This window comes from Phasianus colchicus, chromosome 1 (genome assembly GCF_987193195.1).
Source record: "Phasianus colchicus chromosome 1, bPhaCol1.hap1.1, whole genome shotgun sequence".
Lineage (NCBI taxonomy): Eukaryota > Metazoa > Chordata > Aves > Galliformes > Phasianidae > Phasianus > Phasianus colchicus.
The window spans coordinates 122,728,528-122,753,415 of record NC_143436.1 but is presented as its reverse complement, the minus strand read 5'-3'; the positions used below and the strand labels follow the sequence as shown (position 1 = coordinate 122,753,415).

At 39.4% G+C, this 24,888-nt stretch overlaps 1 protein-coding gene across 3 annotated transcripts in view; it reads left to right on the top strand.

Moving 5' to 3' along the window:
* REPS2 (RALBP1 associated Eps domain containing 2) overlaps positions 1 to 24,888 on the top strand; it is a 97,689-nt gene that overhangs the window by 33,370 nt on the left and 39,431 nt on the right. For 2 of the 3 annotated variants that reach the window (XM_031596050.2, XM_090125084.1), the window contains exons 5-12: positions 2,318 to 2,415; positions 4,052 to 4,190; positions 6,579 to 6,642; positions 8,878 to 9,020; positions 12,047 to 12,141; positions 16,758 to 16,827; positions 18,877 to 18,942; positions 23,274 to 23,316. In XM_031596050.2, coding sequence (XP_031451910.2) covers positions 2,318 to 2,415; positions 4,052 to 4,190; positions 6,579 to 6,642; positions 8,878 to 9,020; positions 12,047 to 12,141; positions 16,758 to 16,827; positions 18,877 to 18,942; positions 23,274 to 23,316 — 718 coding nt within the window. The remainder of the gene's footprint in view (positions 1 to 2,317; positions 2,416 to 4,051; positions 4,191 to 6,578; positions 6,643 to 8,877; positions 9,021 to 12,046; positions 12,142 to 16,757; positions 16,828 to 18,876; positions 18,943 to 23,273; positions 23,317 to 24,888) is intronic. The other variant, XM_090125097.1, reaches the window with a different exon arrangement.

Below are 24,888 nucleotides of genomic sequence, written 5' to 3'. Positions count from 1 at the left end.
AGGAAATGATAATAATCTGTCTGATTTCATAACGGAAATTACAATGGAACATGAATATAAATACAGTCCAACAGCATAATGTAGACAAAACAGATAAAAATAAGGCACTACAATGTTGTCCTTCCTTTAAACTAATTGGCAAAACTTTCTGGTTTTGGTCAGAGGATAGAGAACAGGAGCCAGTCTTTACAAAAGCCTGAGGTGCTACTGTTAATACTAGGATGTCTGTGCTCATCTAACTGTAGCATCTGGTGACCAAGGTGGTGAAGATAGCAGGCACTGGTATATAGCGTTCTTTTAGTTAGGAGTCTTTCAGCAATTGTTTTTGTTTACAAATGAGTGGAAAAAAACAGAGATAATACAACATTTAGAAACTCCTTACGGAACGTGTTCAACAGTGTCAAATGGTCTTCACATGAAAATCATATTAGTGCTGAGTTGCAGGCATTCCATTTGTTGGTTGGGTTGGGTTAACCACCATTCATTCAGAAACAGGACTTTTTCCCACCCCATCCTTAGCCTAACTGATCAAAACAGTAACGGATGACTTCTGAAATAAGCAGTGTTAGTAAGGTTGCCTTCTGGTAGGACATGTTTTTCACTTTGATGAATGAGACCTGTAGCAGCAGTCACCCTGAAGACCGGAGCACGAGGAAGGAGGATGCCATCAAAGCTGCCCATAGTAGTGCCCTCTGTTGTTTTCTGGGATTTTTTTCAGTCTCTACCAGCAGTATGTTTTTTTGGGATGATGGAATGGAGTGCTTAGGAATTTGCTTACAGTAGTAACTTCAGTGAAACTTCTCATGGAATCAATCAGTATTTGTGCAAAATACATAAAGACAACAGCATCCAATCCAGGTATATCAACTTCTGAAACTAATCATCAGCTGCTTGAGTTGGTACAATCCTGGAGTAGTAGAGCACCAAACGTATTTTTCAGAAAGCATTTGGGATGTTTTCAGCTCAGCATTGGATGCCTTACCAGAAAAAAATTCTTCAGCCAAATGCATTCTCAGTGGAAGTAACTAAATAACATGTTAGGACCTGTGCTGTACCAAAGGGCTGGGCTAGATGACGTACTGATTCCTTCTGGCCTTTTAAACTAAGTACCTTCCAGTTTCCTGTGAGCACGCAAGAGGATAGACTTGAAAACAACAGCACTTGTGTACGTGTGTGAGGTAATAGCTTCACAGAAGTGATCTTAATAAATATATTTTATACTGAATGCGTGATTCTGAAATTGGGACAGTGTGACCTAATGGTCAGCCTTTGCTCTGCATTTGTCAATATCCAAATACCAGTGGATTTTACTCCTTTTATTCCTGGGTAATTTTGAAGTTTTTCTTGCTTGCAAACGCATAGCAGTGACCTTGTGCTTAAATGTCCTCTTGAAGTGCTTCTGTATATTTCCCAACTTCCTTCCTGTGTGGTTTTTTGTTTTTTTTTTTCTTTCCCCTGAAATTAGAACTTAATTGTACAGGAATAAAAATAGATACCAATACAGGATAAGTCACTTAGGAAAGCGAGGGGTTTGGAAATGTAGTCTTTAAGGTCTTCCTGAGCTCAAAAGCGTTAAGATTTCTTGGTCTCACTTTTCATCAAGATTCTTTTAAATTTTGTCTACCTAATGCTGACTGTCATTGTAGAGGTGCATTTTAAATGTGCCAGGAGCAGAAGTTTTCACTGCTGTAAGAGTTTGCAAGTGAGTTGCCTTTGCGTTTGCATGCTTGACCTATTTTTAAAACATTGTTCTTAAGTGTGCCGTTATGTCACTGCTTACTATATTTACTGCAGTGGAATGCAAGTGACTTATCTTGACAAAAGAAGGAGCGATTGTTACTTTTCTTGACTAACTTTACTCCAAATAATGACAAGTGGTGAGTCACATATTTTGATTTTCAACAGAAATCAGGGAAAGGGGGAAGAATAGCACATGGAAGATTAGTATGTAGAACATTAGGGAATTTACTGTTTGATAGCATTGTCAAATCATATTGTTTTGCAGCTCAACTATTTCTTACTACTTGTAATGCTATCTTCTGCTATATAAAGGTGTAAGTAAAGACAATGTATAAATATATAAACAGAATATATAGACATATATTTACACATTCTTTATAATGCTTTCTGTTATCTACTAACGTATAATGACAATTTCTATCAAAAACATCTAAAGACAAGCATGTAGCTGGCATTTTGTTGTTGAAGACTCAGTGTTCTTTGATACTATGTTACTAAAGTCACTGATACTTGCAGGATTTAATGTTTTGCTTTTGGATTATCCTTTCATTTATGTACTCATTTTAAATGTCTGTAGCTCCCTATGAAGTCAGACACCCTACTCACCAGCAGGATGGATCATCATCAGGGAATTACGGGGCCAAACCTGCTCTCGCATGTTCAACTCTTAGTCGGGTAATGAATTACGTGTCTTTTCTTTAGCAATGTTACTGATAAAGCAATTGATAAAATTGAAAAAGAACTCTCACTTTAAGAAGTTAAAGTGTTCTCTGTAGTATTTTTAGACAAGAGACTGAAGGGTGCTTTTTTAGTGTAAGAAAAAGGAAGTAGAAATTAAAATGAATGATCCAATTGAATTGCTGAAGCTAAGTAAAATGAGAAGCACCAAATAACACAGAAAGGAAAACTAGACTGAGAATCTTCAAAAGTTAAAAATGATCGTGAGGCTATCCTAGCAGAGGCAAAACACTTCAATTTGAAATGTAGGATGTTTCACTGAGATTCCTGCTTGAGTTAGGGTGTAATCTGTAACACCTACACAAAGGTCCAATATTGTGTGTATTCCTTTTTTACCCCAGTTTATGAGATGACAGCTCAAGCAGAATAAGCAGATTTATGGTCATTTATTATTCTTATGAGGTGGGTCCAATGTTTTCCTGCTCATTGCAAAAGCAGATTTTTCTGATGTTGCAGTAAGCCTGCTGTACATTTCTTATGCAAACAGAGTTTGCCCTGAGGAGGCACAGAGCTCTCCCAAGGGGGAGCTTTTCCTAAATAAATGCAAGTGGGGGACTTCATAGCTTTTCCATAGTGTTTAGCATCCCATAATAAAATGTCACCAAAGCTTCAGGGAAAGATCTAGAGATAATGGCGTATAATTTGTGCAAACTGGAAATGAAATTGAGTGCATTTGTGCTGTACTTTGAAATGAAAATTAATTTACAACTGTATGAAGTTGCCTGTTTCAGGGATCTTTTGATGTATTTCAGAACCAGTATTTTGCTTTGATTCTTAAATTGAGTGATGTCTGTCAGACAAGGGGTTTTGGAGGTGATTGGCACATGGTTGTTCATTCTTACCCCCTCTCTCTTTATCAGTGCTGTCATCCAGACCTAAAGCATCTTGAACCCAAAGTCATTTCAGTTCAACAAATGCCCTAATTATATTGGCAGCCCTCTTCTAGAGTCGATCAGAAAAGAGTGTAAATAAAGGACTACAACATCCTCTAGAATATTCTTTTTTCCCAAGTTGTGGTTTTTACTCAAAGTGTGGGAAATGATAGAAAATTAAGGAGATCCCTGAGGGCTTGCAAATCTGAGTGAAGTGTGTACCGAATTACCTTGGGTGAGCTGTGAATGCAGAGGCAGACCAGCTCTGTAGATACAGCATCTCTCCAAGGCTAAACAGTTTCTTAGCAGAGCTAAAGTCAGGCACTGCACTGCACAGGTATAGATGTAGGTCCATTACTAGCTCCATTTTAGATATATGGTGTTCAGTTCAGATTGTAATGCATGGCTGAAACCCCAAAATGAATCCACATGTGGTAAGGGATGACTTAGACTTTATTGTGGTCAGCACTAGTAAGATTTTGTTTTTCTTTTAGCTTTGGTAATGTAAAACTTCCTTTAATTGCCCAGATAAAGTATTAGGCTCAGTGTTAAGAGTAACAAGACAGTGATCAATGTGGCCAATTCTACTTTTCGTCTTTTTGAAATACCTGTCTGCTGCCAGAACAGCATGAATCTGGTCTGTTGAGGTTCCCAGAGCCCTGGCTGGCCCTCTCAACTGATGCCAGTGACCCTCCTCTCAGTCTCTTTCAGTGGAACAGGAGCAGCCGGACAGCAGTGCCCATTACTCAGATGACCCTTGGAGGATAACCGAGGAGCAGCGAGACTACTATGTCAACCAGTTCAAGTCCCTGCAGCCCGATCTGAACTCCTTTATTTCAGGTAATTTTTACCAAAACATGTTCACTTTGAGTAGAGGAACCAGATTGAGAGATGTGAAGTATTAAGTAGTTGAATTAATAGTTTTCTGTTTAATGAGCTTATGAACAGGAGTTCATTGTGATTTATTTTTAAAGGCAGGCAACTTAAAGAACAGACCAATACTGTGGGCATTATGTTTTTTTCCTAAATATGGATGTTAATTCTTTCAGAACTGATTTAGTTCTAAAGGGTAACCATTCGAAAAGCAAAATGCATCATACCTCGTTCAGTTTTGCAGATACTTTTCAATATTGCAGATCTCTTTCCCCTTCATTTTAGTCCCTGCAAGTTAACTCTGACATCAGAGAATCAGGCAAGGCTTTTTTCTCTCCCTCATGCATCTTCCACAGAAATCCAAACAGTGCTTTTTAATACATCTGCATTCCTGTTGTCCTGTTTCACAGGTGTTATTGTTGGCAGCAGTAATGGTACACATCATGTTTTTGTCCTTGGTTAAGCTGCTTGTAGAGCTAAGGGGTAAAAGATGTAAAAAATTTGTGACTTCATGCAAAAACAAAGTGGTTACCTATTTCCAGTGCATGATTTGAAACTTTTGAGAGAATATGCACACTTGCTGCTCAGACATGAGGCAACACTAAATGTTTGATCCTGATTTGAAGAAAATACCTCTAAGGAGAAGCATTGTGGTTTGGTGAAAATTAAGATGAGCTAATATTGTGAAGGTATGTATTTGTAGATCACACCTGCAGAGTTTATTGAGCTGAAAACTCTGTAGGCTTGGGCTTAACTTTCCCAACAGAAAAGCTACAGCATGCATTTAAGTGACCTGCTTATCAAGCTCTGAGGGACTGAGATTTTGACCTCGAGGTGGTTAAAAGCAAATGCTGGAGAGCAGATACATGGTATAATTGTAATAACAGCATAATGAGATTGCATTTCCATCCTGAATGGGAGGATCAGGGTGGCTGTGAGAGGCTGCCCTGCAGGTACTGACAGTCTGTCAAAGAAGTTGCAGTGTTTACAGTAAGGACATTTTTCTGATTCCAGCTGTACCGCTGTTCTTCAGCGTCATCTGGGATTCAGCATCCTTGGATGGAGCCAAAGGTTTGAATGAATGAATTGTCCGGATGAAGTGCTATGAGATGTGGTTTAGTAACTTAGTGGGTATTAATGGTTATAGGAGGATGGTTGGACTGGATGATCTTGTAGGTCCTTTCTAACCTTGTAATTCTGTGATGAATTACCTGTTGCTGACAGAAATTAATGATTCTGTGATACTTTTTCTCAATTAAGTTTCTTTTGTATAATTTACTTGAGGGAGAAAATGGTTGTTCAACTACGCTGCATTTTCTCACACACCTATATACATCTGTGGCTGTGTGCATGTGTATATATGAATATACACATATAGAGTTTCTCAGGGAGCTCTGCATTTTTATGTTGAGCAAGACTCTCAGACAGTCCTTACACATCCAAACTTACTGTTCATAAGTGATAAATTCGAGCTTCCCACAGCGTCTTAAAATAATTAAGTTGTAGAAATCTTTGATGTGGGGTGATAAAGGTGCTAGAAATTTGTTCAGGCTTAGATATTTATTTAAGAAATCTATCATATGAAAATCCATTGGTAGTTACTGAATATTTCAATCCCAGCCCTAGTCAGTGCTTGAGGGGATATTCCGGAGTTCTACTATTACATGGCTTTGTCATGGTCTTGTCCTCCTCCTTGACATCTGGCTCCATAGATGACATGCTGTGCTAGCTGTATCTTGACCTGTCCTAGTTACAGCCTTTCTCACGCACTGCAGTGGGTGATCTGACCTGAATGCATGAAGAAAAAAGGGGTATCGACCTAGAAGTGTGTGTTACTTTACATTCTGTAAAATATCAACGTAGGTTTTGCAAGCCTACATCCTGGCAGGGCTTCCAGAACACAGTGAACTTGTGCTGCCCGGGTAGCAATATGCCCATGTGCTTATTTCACATTTGGGCCATTCAAGGTGATGCTGTGGTTGAAGCAGTGGTTTGGGAGAGTAGCATACATTGCAGCACTGCACTGCCATGCACATGGCTTCTGAATGAAGCAGAGCTGTGTGTGTCCGTTATTTCATCCTTGGTGACATGGTAGTGTGTTAGTTATAATCACTATCACTGAAGCATTTTTTCTTTAATCTATTTGTCCCATGTGGAGGGAATGGGGAAATGAGGTCAACAGCTCTGTCTGGATTTCTCTGTCACAAATGGTCCAACAGCTACATGAGGATGCAGTTAATCCTGGTGCCTGCTGAACATACAGTAACCAGCTGCTTCTGGTGCAGCAGCCTGGGCCAAATGTAAACAACTGTAGAATTAATTTCTAGCAGTTCATAAGACATGGTTTCCCAACAGGTTCCGTGGCAAAGAATTTCTTCACGAAATCAAAGCTGCCCATCCCAGAGCTTTCTCACATCTGGTAAGTATTGTAGTAGCATTTGGGATGTGTATCCTGTTTTTCAAAAGATACCTAATTGGAGAATTCTTTTTGAATTAAAAAAAGTGTCTTCAATTCTAATTATCACTCTTATCTCCAGATTCACTCTGAGGCCCAAGCAGCAGGGTGCTCATTGATCTTCCTGACACGCTTCTTTTCTTCAGGGATGTTTGCCTGCTCAGCAGGATGGGAAAGGCTTGAAGAGCAGTGTAACTGAGAGCTGTTCCTAAATGTGCTGTAAGGAACATCATTAGCTCAACGAACTGACATTTTTCATGAAACGATATAGAGAAAGTCACATTTGGAATGTTTTAGATGTGCTGTTGGCTTTATGGTTCTGGCTTTGTTTTGTCAGATGAGGCCTAATTAGTGCCTAATTTTTAATATGTACAACTACATAATTCATCAATGCTTTTCTAATGAAGCAGCACACTTCCTTTTAATGAGCTTATTTAGAAACAATTGCAGATGGAACTGTACATGATAAAATTTGACAAGAATTCTAGAATCTTTTCATAAACAAAGTGGTGCTTTGTAATTCAGTGTCTTCATTGCACCTAGGTAGGAAAACTGTTTTAAATATTATTCAAAAATGCTGATGAGTTTTTACTTTATATATAATGTTTTTGTGAGGATAGATATGAAGAAAAGCTTGCAAGAGCCGAAACATATATTGGAGTCCAAGAACATGTCTGGAATTCTTTCAGAGCAGGTTGTAAGTCAAGAAAATAAAAGGAAAATAAAAAACCAACAACACAACAAAGCTGCTTGGAGAAGAGAAGGCTCTGAGGAGGCTTCATTGTGGCCTTCCAATATTTGAAGGAGGCGTATAAACAGGAGGGAGTATGACTGTTTACGTAGGTGGATAGTGTTAAGACAAGGGGACATAGTTTTAAACTGAGACAGGGGAAATTTAGGTTAGATATTAGGAGTTTTTCACACAGAGGGTGGTGACACACTGGAACAAATTGCCCAAGGAGGTTGTGGATGCCCCATTCCTGGAGGCATTCAAGGCCAGGCTGGATGTGGCTCTGGGCAGCCTGGTCTGGTGGTTGGTGACCCTGCACATAGCAGGGGGGTTGAAACTGGATGATCATTGTGGTCCTTTTCAACTCAGGCCATTATATGATTCTATGAAAAAAACAACAGAAACACAAACAGAAAGGCATTCTGTTAGGGGAAGTCAATATTTGAATTTGAAGTAAAGATTATATAGGAAGAATGGATTAAACCAATGCGTTAATAAAACACATTGTATTTGTATTGCTCACATAAATTGTTCTCTGCACAGAATTTAAAGAAAGCATTCCTAGTGATTTATCAATTATGCTGTTAAACATATAGGATGTTTTAGTCTTTGCCACTATGACCTCAGCAGCTTGAAAAAATACTTGCTATTTTCAAAGTGTTGAAACTTACGTGTTTCTTTATTTTAGTCACTGTGTTAATAGTAAGATATTAATTACTTCTGGGTGAGGAGCTAATTTATGAAATTGATTGAATTCTTGAATATCTGAAGCTCAGTATTATTGTTTTATAAGCATTCAAGAGTTAAAGGTACAAGAGATTTAATGAGCAGTTAACAGTAATATTTGAACATGTCAAAAACTTTACCTATTTTCTTGAGACTAGTCAGCATTGCTGATTAAACACTTGAAGTCTGTTTTTAACTTTGCTTTAACTGGCTTAAGATCCTGCATGGGTTAGTCAAAACTGCTTTCAACCATTAGAAAGTTGACTTCACCCTCAAAAATGCAAGATATTTGCAAGGGCTGCTCCAAAAATAGTGCTTCCTATTTTATTATCTTGGCCCACAATGTCAGAGGCAAACATTGGCTTTAAAATAAATGAGGAGATATTTAGATTGGAATTATGAGGTACTTCTTTACTCAGAGCATAGTTTAGGCACTGGCACAGCTGCCTAGAGAAGCTGTGGTGCCCCATCCCTGGAGGCGTTCAAGGCCAGGTTGGATGGGCCCTGGGCAGCCTGAGCTGGTGGGGGACAGCTGGTGGTGGTAGGGGTTGGGACTGGGTGGGCTTTGATGTCCCCTCTGTGGTCCTAGGAATTGTAATAGTTACAGTCAAGTAGAAAAAAACGATAGTTGTCCTCTATCAAAATACCTCTTTTCAAAGCTTAATTTCTCCATCCCCTGTGATTGCATGTGTACACTTCCCTGAGGTGATGGCTTGGTAAACATGTTACTGCTGTACCTGCAGGGAGCTCAGCGATGTGGATTGTGATGGGGCGTTGACACTCCCTGAGTTTTGTGCTGCTTTCCATCTGGTGGTTGCAAGGAAGAATGGTTACCAGTTACCTGAGACACTGCCTGAGACACTGCTGCCGGACTACCTCCAAGCAGGTAACATCCCTGCAGCAGGTTTAAGTCCTACAACCACCTCAGAAACTCACAATGCTCGTAAACAAGGTTTAATTTTCCACATTGCAGGTGGAGCTGAGTTCATTACATAGTGGCTACCCCCCTTTTTTTTTTAAGGCATGTGTTTCTAATTGTGTTTATGATGCAATTGTTGAAGAGTCGATATCTGAAAGCACAAAACAACACTGTGACATGTAACAGTGTTACCTGCCTCTGTCTGATTGTCTGCTCCAGTGTACTTTAGATGCCATCATAGCTAAAGTGGTAGATGATTACATGTAGCTGTGACAAACCAGCAAGACATATATGGCTTTTAACTCTTAGTTATTTTCTCTTATGCATCTGTCTTTTGAAGATGTGTTGAAAACAAGACTGGACTGCTTTATAAATTACTGTGCTAATATATGTTGTTGCATTCAACCACCAGTTGTATGAAAGGGTGAATTTTGTTTTAACTTATGTTATGTAATTCACAGCTTCTGCTGTAATTAATTTTTGCTAATGATGGGGATTACAACAGTTTGTGAAAAACAAGGATAAGTTATTCCAAAGTATGACATACCTCAGTAACAATATGTAGTGAGAAACATGCCCTTTCATTTGTTCTCTTCAGTTACGTCTCTTGTAATTATGAGTGAACATTGAAATGTAGTGTTCAATCTGAAAAATGTGCATGGCTTTTTAGGGCAAGGAGGATTAATCACAGATGATAATTACAGTGCTAAGGGATAATATTTGAGACCTAATAAATTCTCCGTTAAATTTGATGACACTGAGTATATTAAAAGACAGGAAAAGAGCAAATCAACCTGCAATTACAAAAATTAAATGTTCACCCTGTATCAGATTTATAAGTAATTTCTGGTGGAATCATGTTCTACTATCTTCATGTCCAATGGGAAAAGCTCTTGTGAAACCTGTACCTCCAAACCCTCATCACTTTTAGTCTCTCTAATTACATTCCCTTGTCATAATTACAGCTACCCTTTTCCCTCCAGTACCACCACTTTTACTCCTGTTGTCATCATAAAATAGCTTATAAGCTCTGTCTTGCAGGCTGAGGTTGGCAAGTTCATCTGTCAGACAAGGGGAAAACCATCTTTGGCAGCAAGCTTTCCAATTTAATCAGGAGGGTTTTAAACTAGAATTGTAGGGGGTGGAACTCCTCAGATCATTGCGCTTTGAGGCTGACAGTGGTAATGGATGCCCTGAACAATGAAGCTGTTGGAGCGGGTCCAGAGGAGGGCCGTGAAGGTGATCAGAGGGCTGGAGCACCTCCACTATGAGGACAGGCTGAGAAAGCTGGGGCTCTTCAGCCTGGAGAAGAGAAAGCTCCAAGGGGACCTTATAGTGGCCTTCCAGTACCTGAAGGGGGCCCATAGGAAAGCTGGGAAGGGTCTTTTTATAAGGGTAGGTAGCGACAGGATGAGGGAAAATAGTTTTAAACTGGAAGAGGGTAGATTTAGACTAGATATTAGAAATTCTTCACTGTGAGGGTGGTGAGGCACTGGAACTGCCCAGTGAGGTTGTGAACGTGCTCTCCCTGGAAGCATTCAAGGGCAGGCTGGATGGGGCTTTGAGCAACCTAGTCTAGTGGAAGGTGTCCTTGCCTATAGCAGGGGGGATTGGAACTAGATGATCTTAAAGGTCCCTTCCAACCCAAACCATTCTATGATTCTAAATCTTCATATAAATCTACCTACAGTAGTATCTAGTCATTACATCCATGGAAGGAAGGGCATGGTAAGCTGTGGTTGTTCTCTAGGAATCCTTTTCTATGATTTGTCCCTTTTAGCACTGACCATTTATCAATTTCAGAGATGATTATTTCTTCATGTGTTGAACAGAGCCAAGCATTTCAAGCTGGTCTATGTAAAAGGATGACAGGACTAATTGTTCTAGGCACACTACATGCTGTGGGTAATAAGCTAATGTGTTGATTTGAGGATCTGGAAATGTCTTGCTGCCTAGTCAGGATTCTGAAATCTCTAGACTTGCATAATTAAAAAACACAGCATCTCAGTGTGTTTGTCATGTACTGCTGTGAATGACAAGAAAGAATATGGCCCTGGTTGCATCAAATTCTAAAATAAAAGGATTGATAAGTAAGCAAATCATCGTATACTTGGCTAAAACTTCAAAAGAGATTTTTAAAATAAACTTTTTAGTGTTTTCATTGTTTGATTTTATTTCTCTGAAATTTAGGTTTTATTTGTCTGATTTGGAACATGATAAAGGTTTCTGGAAACTGGTTTTCATTAGATTGTATTACGTTCAGAATGGAGTAGGTTTTTCAAGGGAAATATTTGTGTCTGATAAGATTATTAAAGCTTCAGATAAAGTGACCCAAGAGCATAATGCAGAGCACTTCAGAATGAATTAATCTTGCTGGTTTTATTGCTTGTTCTATGAACTACAAGTGCAGGGCCAAACTCTATCCTGGCACAGATCTGCTGACAATTTGACCCAGCACCTTATTTTCTGAATTTTTTATTAAAACAAATTAACAAAAAATCTGTCAGGCTATTTGCCCTGTATGTAACCCGCTGTATTTTAAATTAAGACAGATTTGCAAGAGCTCAATTTCTCCAGCTGAACTATAGGCTAGCCAGAAACTAGAGACTTGACCTGAAACCTGGTTATTCTGTATTCAGTATACCAGTCTTAAAGAAGAAAGGTTTTCCAGCTTTTTAAGGAAGATTAACTAATCCTGTAGTGACCAGCAGATGAGCCTGAGCCTATGGAATAGAAGCGCAGTTCTTGCAAATATTGCCATGAGAAGTTTAGAACTGGTTTTCTTTTTTTCTGCTCTCAGTGCTGTTTAGTTGAGAAATACTGCAGAGGATAGGTACTGCAGCAGCGACTGGGTTTATTGTCCTTTGTTTTTACTTGTTTTCCATTTTAGTGTGTAACTGGTTCTAAGAAGTGCCTATCAATCACATGGTTGACGTGTCTCTTGTTGATTTTTTTTTTTCCCATCTATTTTATTGTTCTCCTTTCCCCTGTAGCCTCCTTGAAGCCTCTGCGTGAGTGTGCGCTGTTTGATTCTTACTCTGAGCCATTGCCTGGCAGCCAGCCGACACGGGACTTCAGCCGGATGGAGGTGAGGAAGTGTGGTCAGGACAGCTCCTGCAGAGTGCCAAGCAATGGGACAGCCTCATACTTTCAGAGCTCCATTTCCCTGCATGCTGATGAGATGAAAGCTCTCTTGTCTTTTCCTGGTTCCTTCTACTTTGCTTCTTTGGAGTTGAAAGTATCCTTCTTTTTGTGCGGTGTGGACACACAATTGAGTTCTAGGTGACTCAGTCCCCCGTTTTATTGTTGAGCTTTCTTATAGTCTAAGGGATTGGCACCTGAGAGTCTACTTAGTAATTGTAAGGAGCCGGAAAGCTGTTTTGAGGGGGGAACAGGGAAGGAATCTTAGGGATCTACTGTGTCAGATGAAAGTCTGTTGCAAGCAAAACTTAGATAAGGAGAAGTCCTTATTACTGAGGTTAAAAAAAAAAAAAATAACTTTAACAGTCTTTAATGCTGAACTGAGAACAACCATTGAGTCGTGCTTGGATATTGCAGTTCTGAATGAATTCACTGTGGGATTCAAGGCTTTAGCATTTAAGACAGAGAATTAAATGGCGGATTGACTGAAAAAATGGGCTTTCAGCTCAGAATTGTTAAGGCTCTGAAAATTGCTGCAGATTGCTGCCGCAATTGAATAGAAGGCTCTTCTGATGCTGCTGCCAGGTTTAGAAAGTGATGACATGTCACGCCAGCTCATCAAAGTGTTTCCCCAGTAATTTCAACCCTGTGCCTTTTTGTGGGGTGTTTTTAGCTCAGAACTCAGCTCTTCCATCACCAAATTCAACTCAGGAGGGCCTATCTGGCCCCCTGAGCTGCTACTTCTAACACAGGTGAGTGTAATATGTGCTTTGGGTAATGCTGCAGTCGACGCTTTGAACATCTACTCTGTCTTCTGGAACTTTTAAAATATGTGTGGCCTCCCTAACACGCTTGCTGGGTATTGCTTTTGTACAGCAGCTCGACTAAAGCACGGCATTTCTACTGGGTTTTGAAAGCAATGCTATTATTCTGATATTGTGTGGTCTAGGGAGTCCTTGTTCCAGTTAGGATGCTGTCTTCACAAGTGATTGCCCAGATAAACAGAGCAGACTTTTGTTATTGCAGAGTTGTCATAAAGTTTCATCTTCAGTAGCACAGCATTTGTGTATATATATTACAGAAAGCCCAGAAATCTTGCTTTCTAAGTCATCTTATGTTTCTTTGTCATAAAATGTTATTCCAATAACCTAACCAGTACAATGCCATGATCTTATTAAATGTCTTTTTTTTTAGGCTCTGCTTGTTTATGGTCCATTAATGTAGGTGCAGAATAAGAATAAATCTAAGCAAAAAAGCTCTCAGGCTCACAGAAACCCCAAGCAACAAAGCCCCCATTTTACATTTAATTTTTCATTTGATTTCCAAAAGTTAAGCTGTTAAACCCCCTCTGCCTGCTCTCTGCTCTCTCCTTAAGATGTTCTCACCATAAAGGCAAAAAACTTACTATGCTGTGTAATAGTCAACTACCATTCTTGGGGGAACAGCTGGATGCACTTCTATTCCATTCCTAGTTTCTGCAAGGTAGCAGGATGTTCTGTAAAATCAATTTTTTTATGGCTATATTGAAAACCAGGAAGCTTTTGTATCATGATTACCTTCTGGCTGAGAATAGTGAGAGTTACCTGATTTTATCACAACGGTTTCCCTGGCTTTGCATTTTTTCTTCGCTGTCTAGGACTTAGACATGTTGGGCAGAGCTCTCAATTAGTTTTTTGTAAGGCCGTGTTATTTTTGTCCTTTGTTATCCAAGATTAATGGAGCACAAAATCTCTTCTCAAAACTGGTTTGAGAATGATTTTGGCTTGATTTTTCATTGTTGTTGTTCAACTGATGTTTTTATGTTTGGAATTAATGCTCTGAATGAGTTTCATTTGGAAATTCAATAATTCATCTCCCATTCATCTCACTGTGTGGGAAGTGCAGTAATTCACTGTTAAGAATTAATTTGTAGCTTGGCTATTTGAGGAAACACAGTTTAGATACTTGGCCCCTATGTTAGAAATACTGTATTATCAATGCAATCAGTTATGCATCATCTCCATGTCTTTTGTTTCTTTCCGTCTATCATCAATTCTGTCTGTTTAATTTCAGAAGACCATTTTTTCTGTGACTGCTGAACTACAGCACTACAGTAAATTGGATATGATTCTTCACTGTATTTATAAAGAAGATAATGTCAGCAGACGTTATTTGTACACCAGGCTTTGTTAAACTCAAAAAATGTACAAATACTGGTAACGATATGTTCAAGAAAGATAAGAGTGTCTGTTTTTGCTAACCACAGTTTTGCCTTTTTTTTATTTTCAAGTTTTTGTCTCTCACTCTGATTCTGTTGATTTTTGTTTTTTTTTCTTCTTCCCGTTCTTTTGGCTCCTTTCCATAAGCCTCCTCATTGCCAAAAGCTTAAAGATAAGATAAAAGATTTCTCGCTATAGGCATAAAACGACTGGCTGAGGTTGCTCTAAGCTCCCTCAGAAATGTCATACTCACAATTCATTGAATTTTGTGGGAATCATTCCATTAATTCAAGCATTCACTGAGTTGGGTCTTCAGTCTGACACTCTTAACAACTAATAAAACCAAGAGAGAGATTAGTATCAAGTCTCATCCACTCCCATGCTATAGCAGCGCCAATAGTTGCTATTTACCATGCACTTGGATTATAAATCCTAACATCAAAAGACAAATCTCAATCATAATAGGATCTGGCAATCCTGAAATATTCAACTCTGAATTGCTTCTGTGCCTCTTCTTCCCAACATTCTTTGTTTTTTTTTATCTGCTTTGAAGAAGTCTGTGAAGATCAAGAACCACTGGTTCTCTTATATGTGACAAGCTCTGTTGCCTAGCCAGTTGGTGACCTTTTTGCTTTACTTTCTTGTAGCACTGACTAATATTTAGAGTGTCATGGCCAGCTAGGGATGTTAAGTGTTTTGCTCAAATGTTTTCAGAGTCCTCAATCTGTGTGTTTGCAGTGCTGCTTCCTCAAAATCATTAGAGTCACATGTGCAATTTTATAAAATAGATCTCATGACAATTTACTCTGGAGGTGTTTGTTTTTTTTGTTTTTTTTTCATGTCTGCAAGATCTGTGTTTCTTATTACTTTTGCACAATGGATTGTAACCTGATGTATGCTCCCCAGGAAAAAATCAAACCAGCAGTATTAACTTAATATTTGGAGAAGCGTGGGGTTTCTGACATTTGTTTTATTGTTTTGGCCACAGAATTGTTCTTACTGATGTTGGTTGCAGAATTTGTTCCTACTTCCTTCTCAGTATTCGACACAGCAGAAGTTAGAAGAACCGCAAATGCCTATATTATAAGTTGCTGCTGAAACAGCTAAGGAGTACCCCCTTGAGAATAGCCCTGCAGAGAAGGACCTGGGGGTCCTGGTAGATGAGAAGCTGAACATGAGCCAGCAGTGTGTGCTTGCAGCCCGGAAGGCCAACTGTGTTCTGAGCTGCAGTAAGAAAGGGGTGGCCAGCAGGGAAAGGAAGGTGATTGTCCCCCTCTACTCGGCTCTTGTGAGGCCCCATCTGGAGTACTGCATCCAGGTCTGGGGCCCCCAGTACAGGAAGGACGTGGAGCTGTGAGCTGCCCTCCTCTGGACCTGCTCTAAGATGATCATAGGACTGGAGCACCTCTCCTACGAGGAAAGGTTGAGGAAATTGGGATTGTTTAGCTTGGAAAAGAGGAGGGTCTTGGCCTTCCAATAACTTGAAGGGAGCATATAAACAGGAGGGGAGCGGCTGTTTATGAGAGCGGATAGTGATAGGACAAGGGGGAATGGATTTAAACTGAGACAGGGGAGGTTTAGTTTGGATGTGAGGAGGAAGTTTTTCACACAGAGGGTGGTGATGCACTGGAACAGGTTGCCCAAGCAGGTTGTGGATGCCCCATCCCTGGAGGCATTCAAGGCCAGGCTGGATGTGGCTCTGGGCAGCCTGGTCTGGTGGTTGGTGACCCTGCACATAGCAGGGAGGTTGAAACTAGTTGATCTTTAAGGTCCTTTTCAACCCAGGCCATTCTGTGATTCCTGTTTTCCCATTAGAGTTTATAGCAGACATGCTAATGAAATCATTTTTCCCTTCTCTGTAAGTGCATGTTGAAAGATGGAAATAGTCCAAGAATCAGTCACCTCAGTGAGGATGCTTTAGATACAGAACTGGACTGTGCTGTCCACCTTGTGTTTTCACTAAATAGAACGTTGAGATGGAGACTAACTCTTTTGAAAGGGCTGGAGAAGGTTTCTTCAGCCCTAGAGCAGGAGTTATACCCAGAGGAAAAAAGGAAACACAGAATGACACTGCTCTGTTTTGGGAAGTCTCTCTTTGCATATAATCCTTAGTTCCTTGTGGTTCAATTGTGATGAATTGCTTCTTTAACTAACTTCAGGTGTGAAACTGGTGAACCTTTAAAAGCAGTGAGTCATAGCTATTTTTTAAAAGATCTTCCCTGCTTCTTTATCATATAAAGCCAATCTTGATGCAAGAGAGAAAATCACCTTTATTCATGTTGGTCTGTGTACTTAAATATTTGACTGTGGAAATGTGTGTGTCTGCTCTGACTATTATTATAATAAGTGATCTTCTCTCTTTAAGAAGACATCAGCTGAAGAGGTACCTGATAACTCTGCCCTGATAAAAGATACGAGCAAAGATGACAAACAAGGTATTCAAATACTTTTTTTTTTCACTTAAGTTGCATGTATTAGTTAATAATTCCATGTATATGCTGACAGAAACAATCGTATGTTTGATTTCCAGGCTGGTTATGTTTTGCTGTAGATACAAAAAGACAGGTCATTGACAGCAGCTGATGTGAAGAAAAATAAATGAATAGGTTTGCTCCGTAATTAACTATCCCATGTGAACTGTATGAAATATGCCTTTTAAAATAGGTCTAGTCCCAAGGCAAGTAATGTTGCACTTCTTATTTCAACAAAATTGTAATTGTCATTAACTGAGAGATTTTGTAGAGTAGAGGCTGGATTGTACCAAGTTTCGGATTTACTTTTTTTGCAGAGAATAGCAACATTTCAAAATCAGTTTTTATTCTGAATGAAACAACAACAACCTAACAAAAAATAACCACACCCCTTAATTTTCTTGTGAAGCAAACATCTTGGACAAACTGGAAAAGATTCATTAATGCCATTTGGAGTCTGGGAGCAAACCAAGTGAAATTGAAGATTTTTTTACTTTTTACACTCAGCAGCTCAGGACTTCCAGAATCAGCCCTGGATCATAGCATGGTCATTGCCTTTTGTATTCTCTATCCCTGACCTTTCTCACTTGCTGTCCTTGTCCCTCAGCTGTGGAAATGAAACATTTGTGGGTATTTTCTTGCCTGATTCTCAGAGCTGCAGATAATATATTCATTTAAAAAAAGAGAGAGAGAAAAAAGAAGTAGATCTTGACTTTGCAGCTGTCCACATCAGAGTCTTGAGACCAGGTTGTCCACATTCCTGAATGACATTCTAAAACAGGCGTGACCAAGTTTGGCAGATTTCTTGTATTCCTTGAAGAAAAGTTGTCAAAATCAACGTATGTTTGTAAAACATTTGGATAAGTCATTATATTCCAAGAAACTCATGTTTTGTTGATGAGGTCTGTTACACTGTAAAAATCATAATGCACGAGACCAGGAATTGAACTGTGAAGATTATTGCTTTCAAACATCTAGGGAAGATCTAACTTTTACTTGATGAATTCGTTTTCTTCCGTGATAGGAGAAGAAACAGGGAACTTGTTCTTTGTTTTGAGCTGGTGATGCGTTAAGTCTGATGAGAAGCTACTCCAATTCATGTGGTCCTTTTTGGCTGAGGACTTGCTGTATTTATGACAGATTCCTACCTTGTCAGCCAAAGAACAAATGCTCTCTCATTCTACCATTTATTGGTATTCCAGCAAATGAAAGAACATATTGCTTTCCTGGCTGAGTTGTTGTTCCCAGAGTAGAAGAATCTGTAGTTCAGGACTGCAGGAGCAAATTTTACTTCATTTTCAAAATGATACAAGTAGATTAGCTCCACTACAGTATCAGCTTATGATATACTTAAGTATGGAAATCGTGCAAATAGAACTTGATCTGAGAGCCAGACTGGTCCCATGTTTTCTTTGATAAAGGCAGATGCAGATGAAAGATTTCTTTAAAAGTGGTCATTTATAATACAGTATTTTACGTGCATTAAAATATACTAGTGTATGAAGAACACTTGAGAAAGCAATTAATAAAGGATGCGTAGACATTGGTGAGAGAGGAATTAGCACAAAAAATTGTGGTTTCTTGAATTTTAATCCTGTCTCTATCAGTGCTATTTACATCCCCCTGGGTGAGCCTCAATGAGGCTTCAGTTGCCAAAAGCTGTTGTCTCTGCTGTGCCCTGGGTTTCTGGGTTTGTACCTTCAGAGAGGTGAGTCCTGGATCTGTCAGGTGTTGCTGGTGTCCTTCCTTCCTTCAGACAACAAGTCCTCAAATGAGGGATTACTTGGCAAGTTGGGCATAGGCCTTTCTATTCTTGACTTTTTGGCTCTTAGGAATACTGCTAAGATATTTGGTGTTCTGAGACTGTTTTGCTATTATTGGTTTTTCTTCATGTATGTTTTGCTTTATTAAGCATTCCAGCAGATACTGTTCTAGTACTGCTTTCTCAGAGCTGATAAAATTAAAAATAGGATTTGTACATATTTAATTTTCTTTCTTTTTTTTTTTAACAAGCTCCTAAAGTAAGCTCTGCTGTCAAAGCGATACCAAAGGAATTTCAGCACTTGACTGTGAAAACAGGTAAGGAGAAAAAAAAATCGCAAGTTACTTCCATTGGAATTTCAATCCTATATTTTTATATCAGAGCAAACCGAAATTAATGTAATCTGACTTTTTTTTTTAAGATCCCTTTTCTCTGTTATTATTATACTATTGAATCTAGCATTTATCTCATGATGGCTACTACTTTACATGTAATCTTGATTAGTACTTCAGGATGTCAGAGGGTTCTCTTTTTTCTTACCTTGTTTTTTAGCATATATGTGTTCTTTGTACACACATTGTACTACAAATGAAATGCAATAGGATCTTATTGTTAAAAGCTCATCTCCGGTGTCAAACAAGTATGTAATGTTTCAGTAACTGTGTAACTATTCTGAAATGACTTTTTTTTTTTATGATAAAATGGCATTCACATTTTCCATCAGGAATTTAAGAGCAGATAGCCTTTTGGCACTTAGAGTACCAGCACAAGCTTTTGTTTCTGGGGCTTTTCTCTTGCAAAACCACCTACGATTTTTATTTCTCCAGCTCTGTATAACCTCCTTGTTCCTGTAACACTGGAAAATTTTAATTTTGGAATAACATAGTGAAAATTGCTTAGCTGCTCCAGAAACTTTCTGTGCATTCAGTTCATTTCATCAGGTCTCCCTTGCCCTCCCCTTTGCTAGCCTCCTTCCTGGTGTGGTAAGAATGTTGGACATTTCCCAGTGAAATTAGAATCTGGACCTACTTTCTTTCTCTTCTGAATAAACATTTTTACTCATGAAGATATCCTTGATTAAGAAAACTGACTCCAAATGTCTGTCACAGCAGTTCTGTCTCACAGCTCGATTTATTCATGGCTGCTCAACAGCTGCATGCTTCATTTCTCAACTTAACTCTTTCTTTTTATTTTCCACTTTTTTTTTCCCTGGCTTCTTCCCAAACACTTGGCAGCTACAAGATGTCCTATCAGCTCTTGTTCTTAGAGTCACAGAATCATTAAGGTTGAAAAAGACCACCAAGATCACCTTGTCCAACCATCTTGAACAACTGCTTCTCCTCTTATACAGAGAGACACACATATTCACTTCCTTCTGAAGGGAAAAGGAGGTCCATTCGAAGACTCAATTCTGTTCTCCCTTGTCCCAGCCCTCCACATTTTGCCCAGGAGCATCCCAAGCAAAGGAGGCTCAGGGATGATCTTACCTCTCTCTACAGCTACCTGAGGGGAGATTGTGGTGAGGTGGGGTCGGCCTCCTCTCCCATGATTCAAGTTGGACATTAGGAAATGCTTCTCCAAGAGAGTGGTTAGGTGCTGGAACGGACTGTCCAGAGAGGTGTGGAGTCACTTGAAGATGCTCAAGAAACATTTAGATGTTGTACCGAGGGACATGGCTTAGTGGGAAATACTGGTGGTAGGTAGATGGCTGGACTGGATGATCTTAGAGGTCTTTCTCAACCTTAGTGATTCTGTGATTCAGGGAGTTTTATTTTCACTTCAGCAGTTCCATTTTTGGTATGCTTAGGAAAAATAAAACACTGACACCTGCGCATCACAGTTGCCACCATCATTTTTTCCCCCCACTGTCTTGCATCTCCTGCTTCTTCAGCAGTCCTGCAGGTTTTGCTTACCAAGGGAGACAGTGTAAAAACCATACATGCTCAGCATCTCTGAAAGTCTGTCCATTTTATTTAGACTGCCAAGTGTGAGGTCATTGCTAGCCTTGGACTTCTAGAGGATTAAGGGATCAAATTTGTAAACATTTAAATTTCTGTCTAGGCCACCAATAAGAGATGATAGGTGAGTCACTGCAGGTGATTTAAACTAAAAAATCTTGTTTTGTTTTCCTTATCAGTGTAGCATGTTTCTCCTTTTATAAGACAGTTTTCCACTGAAGTCTCCATCCCATAAAGCAGGGAGGCCCCAGTTGTCTGTTAGGCTACGGATGTAAGTTGTGGATTCTGCATAATTAGAAACGTTAAAATGAAGTTGAGCTGGGGGAGGGACTGGAAGCAGTTAAACAGCCAAAAAGGGAACCTTCACACACTCCTGTGGTTTGAGTGAATAAGAAAGTTCACCATCATACATGATTTTAATTGGTCCAGACCAGGCCGCTCAGTTCATTGGGCTCTGGTAATCCAGGAATCATGCAAACTTTTAAATAATAAATGTAATCAACTTACTCAATAACTTTGATTTTGTCTTGGTTTCGTGTTAGTTAAGCTTATTTATTCATAGCAGTAAAAATATGGAAAACTCATGAGCCGAGTAAATATTTTTGTATCATCTTGAATGATTATGTTGTATGTATGTGCAAACCTACACTTCACACATGAAGTACGCACAGAGTGAGTGCACCACAATGCCAGCACACTGCACAGAAATGCTGCCACGTTGTTGTTTGCATACCTAATAAAGAACTACCTGTTTTGTAAGAGTTTTGTGTATTGTTTTTCACCTTATGAAGGGTTCACACTAAGGCTAGTCTGGATATTGTGTAACTGCAGCCTTCAATTTCCTGATTTTCAGAAGCTTAAAAGAAAATCCTTGGCAGTAGTATTATGTTGCTATATTTTTTTATTTGCAGTCTTTTCAGGTCTTTCTCTTCCTTTTGTGTTTCTCTGTTTACCTCAACAAGATGTCCTCAAGGACAGATAAAACGTCAGTTTTACCTGTCTTTTTTTTTTTCCAGAAGAAAGGCTTTCTAAAAGAAGTATGAACAGAATTACTATCTCCATAAAAGAAAGAAAATTGGATGGTTCTTAAGCATGGCTTAGCTTGGAGAGGATTTACACTTCCTATTTCTAAATGGAATATATTTAATAATTGTGCATGTAATTTAATAATCAGCAATTGCAGTATTTTGAAAAATTGGGTCATATGGCTGGAGAGAGGCAGCTTCTCAAGTCGTATTCTCAGGAAGTTTGACAGAGAGAGCAGGATTATCACCACTGCATATTTTAATGGTAATTCCCTCTCTCTTCTTTAATTGCTTTTATAAGAGTTTGTTGCACAGAAACCTGGAATGACTGTGAGCCAGTTTGCTGGCGACGATAATCTGATAGAACTTGGCTTATAAGTGTTTTTTTGTATCTCTGCCAGCTGCATTTGGGTTTATTCCATCCAAAGCACCAACTATCACTGTGTGACCCTGAAAGCCATTTCTTTTGTTAAGAAATAGCGTGTGTCTGTACATGTGGCATATGGTATTTGTTGTGCTCTGTATGCCTAAAGCCTCCTGTGTAAGGCCTATGCAGGGACACAATGCAAGCCATTAAAAGGTCTGTATTTGCCAGCTGCTACCACAGGGAGCTCCTGCCCTGTTTGGGAGAATCTGTTGTATTCTCAGGCAGTGCTGTACAGCAGCTGATGATAAATGTCTGACTTGGAAGCAGGCACCTATCTGAAGGAAGCAGAAGCTCTGAGAATTTTTTTTTCCTTAAACCGTGACACCTGTCCTCTTTGCTTCTCTGAAGTGTTGTGCCTTGATTAGCAGAACAACAGGAAAATGTAAAGATTCACTTTGTAAGTGGATTCACTTTGTAAGTGCATGGGGATCACTCATACTCTTGTAATACCTGGAGGATATCTCAGTGGGTTGTATTTGAAAGCAATCACACAGATATATTTTCTCAAGATTGCTTTATGTTAGCGAGGAGAGCAACAGCAGAGTCTTGCAAAGAGTATGTAAACTGAGGAACAGCCTAAAGGAATTTCCTAGAGAAGGTAACTCAGTGCTACTGTTTTCCTATTGCATAGAATGTGGAGGTGGCAGGATGTTCAGAATTCACACAAATAAGAAAGATTTTTACATTGATAGAAATGTTTTTGTCCAACACTTAGCCTATAAAACTTAAAATGCCTTTCTTAAAATGCCATGCCTTTGCTGTGTCGACGTAACTTCAACCTAATGTATTAAAAATTGCTGTGGGAGACAAGAACATGGACTTCTATACTATATAATTAGTTGAAGTATTTAGGAAAGACATAAATGTTTGTGCTCTGGACTCTGGGACAACATCTGGACCAGGAGAAAGATGTTTTCTGTGGGAAGTTTGTGTTATTCCTGTGTGCTTGCCAACTCTCTTTTGTCATGGCTGCCTTCAGAATTGCTGGTCAGTGCTGTCAGACCCATTGCTTCCTCTGCTCTGCATCAGCCAAATCAGAATATGAAGTTCTGACAATGCTTGGGCTTTTGAATTTTTAGAACGTTGTACAGAAACAAAGGAGAAGGAGAAGCAAAAACAAATCACGTGAGATGAGCAAGCTCTCACATCCACATTTGCTAAACTCAAACGTATATTGATCTCACAGCTCTTATTTAACATATTATGTACTAGCAGTTCTTTTTTCTCTTCTCTTTCAGCTGCTCAGGAACCTCATGCACTTAAAGCCAGACCCAGATCCAGGTACTACTTTCATTTTTGTTTCAAGATAAGATGTGCGCTGCTCTGATGTTAGATGTGAGGTGTGATAATGGGTGTTGCCATGTAAGCTGCAGCCTCCAGGAGCACTGCATTATGCCCTGCAGTCTCTGCTTGTAAGACCCTGGCAGTTCTACTTGGCCACTTCCTTGGGGTGATGGCTGCCTCCAGCTCTGCCTCATGGGGCCATGGCAGGATGGCAGGAGCCCCCCTGGCTCCAGGAAAGGCTCAATGCTGTTCTGCTGTTAAACCCTGCGTGGTGGCTGTGCACAGATGCAGTGCCAGTGGCTCAGCTCTCATGTGTGAATGAGTGCATCCTGTGGTTGCTATGCATATGCATGCCTGTAACTGGTCAGCGTGTGGTAGAAACTCTTAACTGAGCACTAGAAATGGCACCTGCTGGATTTGGATATTCTAAGGAAATGGGAGACATGCTAGGAGCTACTGTGTATAAATGATTATGTATTGGTTTTGGCTCTTCTGTTGGACAGTCAGATCATGCATTCACCTTAAAACTTCTGAAGAAGGCTTCAATTCTTTTCTTAGTCAATGAAAATACAGTCAGGAGTTCATTCCTTATAAGCTTGTCAGATTTTGCTAATAAGAGAAGACCAACTCTCCACATAATGAATGGAGATGGAAATCCCCTGTCCTTAGAGATTCTATCCAGAAAGGTTGAACCGCCTTGGGTGCCATTTCTCTGCTGACAGCCATTTTTGCTTTAATGCTGTTTTAAATTCTCTTGCTGTGTTGCTGAATCATAGAATGTAAATAAGAAAAAAAAAAAAACAAACAAAAACAAAAAAAACCTGTAAGACTATTTTATGCAAAATTCATGTAAAAGTTCTTCAAACATAAAATGCATAACATTGCAAATGCTTAAACAAGTTTGAAAAATGCCACTTGAATGTGAGTGCCATGACATATGTCTCACATCTGACTTTATGTCATTGCTTCAATGCAGAAGTTGGACTGGACATCCCCAGGCACATCCTTGCACCCAGCCCAGGAGCCTGGCTTTTTTTTTTTAGCACAAGGTGCTGAGGTCTGCCTGCTGGAAGCAGAGATTCATTGTTACAGGGTTCTGTGTTAGGAGGTTTGGGTTAGGTCTTAAATGATAATGACACGGAATTCAAAGCTCTACCAAGAGAAAAACTTCATTATCAGCAGAGGTTTTTGTGTCAGATGTAAATTTTGAAGCAATTACAGCTTTCACTCTTGTATTTATTAAAGTTTACATCAGAAACAGGATCAGCATTGCCAAGTGTCTGTCCAACTAAATAGCTGTATTCTAACAACAGCCTGCTTGGCAAGAAAAGATCTGTTTCCCATTAGTGGGAGTTATTTCTGTTCTACTCAAATGTGGTTTTGGTCTTGCCAGTCATACATAATGTATTACAGTATGTATAACATCTCACATTGTCAGTGCTCATTTTGAACAAAGCTCTTGATCGTGCAGAAAAACTGGTAACTACAACAACTGAAAAATATTGGATGCTATTCAGCAAAATCAGAGCTCTTACCAAATGCACTGCATTGGGATTACATGGTATGGAC